Here is a 2,726-nt window from a genome sequence, read left to right as displayed (position 1 = left end):
TTTTCTCCACAGTGCCTCTCTTTCTGACATGCTAAGTCGTTTCCTTATTTATCATTTCTCTCTGTCCAACGAAAATGTAAGCTCCACGAGGGTAGTGGGTTGTAGCCATTTTGGTTAGAGTGTCTCTCTAGTGACCAACAGAGTGCCCACAACACAGCAGGCACTCAATAGTAATTGTTCAATGAAATTATGACTACTGCTTAATCTAATGCAAACACATCTACCACTATTGAAAGCATAAGACTTCCTGTTGGTCCCAAATCTAGAGGAACCTCAACTCTAAAGAACCATGGAAATTAGAAAACTTTTCTGTTATTAAATCCTTTAGGTCTGTAGTTACTAAGTATTAAAATGTGATTCTTTATTCACTTAAAAATATTAGACTCTGTTAAGAAATGCCTTGAGGACACCAATGGTGACATACCTGGGGACACAACTGCTCTTCTATCTTTTATTTTTTTAATCATTTTATTGGGGGCTCATGCAACTCTTATCACAATCCATACATACATCAATTGTGTAAAGCACATTTGTACATTTATTGCTCTCATCATTCTCAGAACATTTGCTCTCCACCTAAGCTCCTGGCAACAGCTCCTCATTTTTCCCACTCCTTCCCTGCTTCCCACTCCCTCATGAACCCTTGATAATTTATAAATTATTATTTTTATATCTTACACTGTCTGACATCTCCCTTCACCCACTTTTCTGTTGTCTGTACCCCAGGGAGGAGATTATATGTAAATCCTTGTAATAGGTTCCTCTCTTCCACCCCACCCTCCATCCACCCTCCCATCACCACTCTCACCACTGGTCCTGAAGGGATTATCCGTCCTGGATTCCCTGTTTCCAATTCCTATCAGTACTTGTGTACATCCTCTGGTCTAGCCAGATTTGTAAGATAGAATTGGGATAATGATAGTGGGGAGGGGGGAGCAGATGGGAAGGAAGCATTTAGGAACTAGAGGAAAGTTGTATGTTTCATCTTTGTTACACTGCACCCTAACTGGCTCGTCTCCTCCCCATGACCCTTCCCTAAGGGGATGTCCAATTGCCTACAGCTGGGCTTTGGGTCTCCACTCTGCACTCCCCCTTATTCACAATGATATGATTTTTTTTATTGCTCTTCTGCCTTCAGTACCCATTTCTCCCATAGTCTAAAACAGAGAAAAATCCCAGAGTTACCATGCATTATATCTACTGGGTAGGTGCATATTGGAAACATTGTCTTTCTATGTAAGTCATTTATGACGTAGCTCTTCCTGGTTAGTTGAGGAGTAAATTAGTGAGGGACTCCACTGAGGGGAAACATATTTTACAGTGGCAACTGAAAGTCAAGTCTTTCTGAAATGATCTCCCATGTGTGGACAGTGGTTTGCTTGGCGTCTGGGAGATTTTGCTCATTCTAACCTCAAGACTTTCTTCAGTGCAGCCTTCATCTCCTTGTTTCGTAAGCTGTAGATCAGAGGGTTCAAAAAGGGAGTGATCACAGAATAGAACAAAGCTATGATCTTCTGAACTTTAGCTGGGTTATCAAATGTGGGGCTCATGTACATTACCAAGAGGGCCCCAAAGAATAAACACACCACTGTCAGATGCGATCCACAGGTGGAAAAGGCCTTTCTTCGGCCAGCTGCTGAAGGGACTTTTAATATAGCTATCAGTAAAAGGGTATAGGAGCCAAGGATATACAGCAGCGTGAAGATGATAATGAGGGAGCTCAGGATATAGAACACAATCTCAGTGATAGGAGATGGAACACAGGACAGAGCCATCAGTGGGTCCATGTCACACACAAAGTGGTCAATGATGTTGGGCCCACAGAAAACCAATTGGGAGAGTTGAACTGTGGAGACCAAGTATGTGAGAAACCCAAATACCCAGCAAAGAAACATCAAAATATAGCAGAGGTGGAGGGTCATAATGGCTGGGTAGTGCAATGGGCGGCAAATGGCAAGGTATCGATCATACGCCATACTGCAGAGAATATATGTTTCAGTTGTACCAAGGGAACTGAAGAAATAGAACTGAAGGAAACAGCCAACAAAGGAGATGGTTTTTGTCTCCGAGAGGGAATTAGCCAGCATGTTGGGCACTGTGGAAGTGATGTACCAGATTTCCAGGAAAGCAAAGTTCCCTAGAAGAATATACATCGGGGTGTGGAGCCGCTGGTCCCACCTCACAGCACAGACAATGGCGCCATTTCCTGTGATGGTGAACACATAGATTCCGAGGAACATGGAGAAGAAGAAGATTTGCATGTCTTGGCCACCAGGGAAGCCTAGGAGGACAAACTCAGTCACGGTGCTCGTCACTGAACTGTTCATGAATCCCAGGGCTGTAGACAAAACAGAGAACACCCTTACACAAGTTGTTTTGTTACCCAAGAAAGCTACAGAAAACCTATGCATGACACACATGTTAGCCCTTTGGCAATCCGTTCATTGACTCTTAATTCCTAACAACCACCATTTAATGCTTCTACCATTTCTACATTTCAATAAAATTGAGTTCATAGCAATAGAATCTTTATGTTTTATAGATTTTCTTTATTAATGAGTTAGATGTAAAATCTTTCTCTTTGAAAATTTCAAAACTCAGAAATACTCACCCTCTCTCACATCTGTGAAAGGCAATGTATTAGTCTAGGTACTTTGGAGAAACAAATCCACAGCAACTCATGTATAAGAGAGTTTTATGTAAAGAAAATGTGCATCACGAAAACA

The 2,726-nt window shown here is 41.9% G+C and overlaps 1 protein-coding gene across 2 annotated transcripts in view; it reads right to left on the bottom strand.

The window, feature by feature from the left end:
• Nucleotides 1-1,400: 1,400 nt before the first annotated feature.
• Nucleotides 1,401-2,726, bottom strand: part of LOC101664085 (olfactory receptor 11H4-like) — a 10,109-nt gene continuing 8,783 nt past the window's right edge. Inside the window, exon 2 of one of the 2 annotated variants that reach the window (XM_045288038.1) lies at nucleotides 1,401-2,307. In XM_045288038.1, the coding sequence (XP_045143973.1) occupies nucleotides 1,401-2,307 (907 nt within the window). Of the gene's footprint in view, nucleotides 2,421-2,726 lie in introns of those variants that run through there. The other variant, XM_013003742.2, reaches the window with a different exon arrangement.

Source organism: Echinops telfairi, unplaced genomic scaffold (genome assembly GCF_000313985.2).
Source record: "Echinops telfairi isolate 266 unplaced genomic scaffold, ASM31398v2 ScPeMD7_18;HRSCAF=68, whole genome shotgun sequence".
Taxonomy (NCBI): domain Eukaryota; kingdom Metazoa; phylum Chordata; class Mammalia; order Afrosoricida; family Tenrecidae; genus Echinops; species Echinops telfairi.
This window is presented reverse-complemented; position numbering and strand designations above follow the sequence as displayed.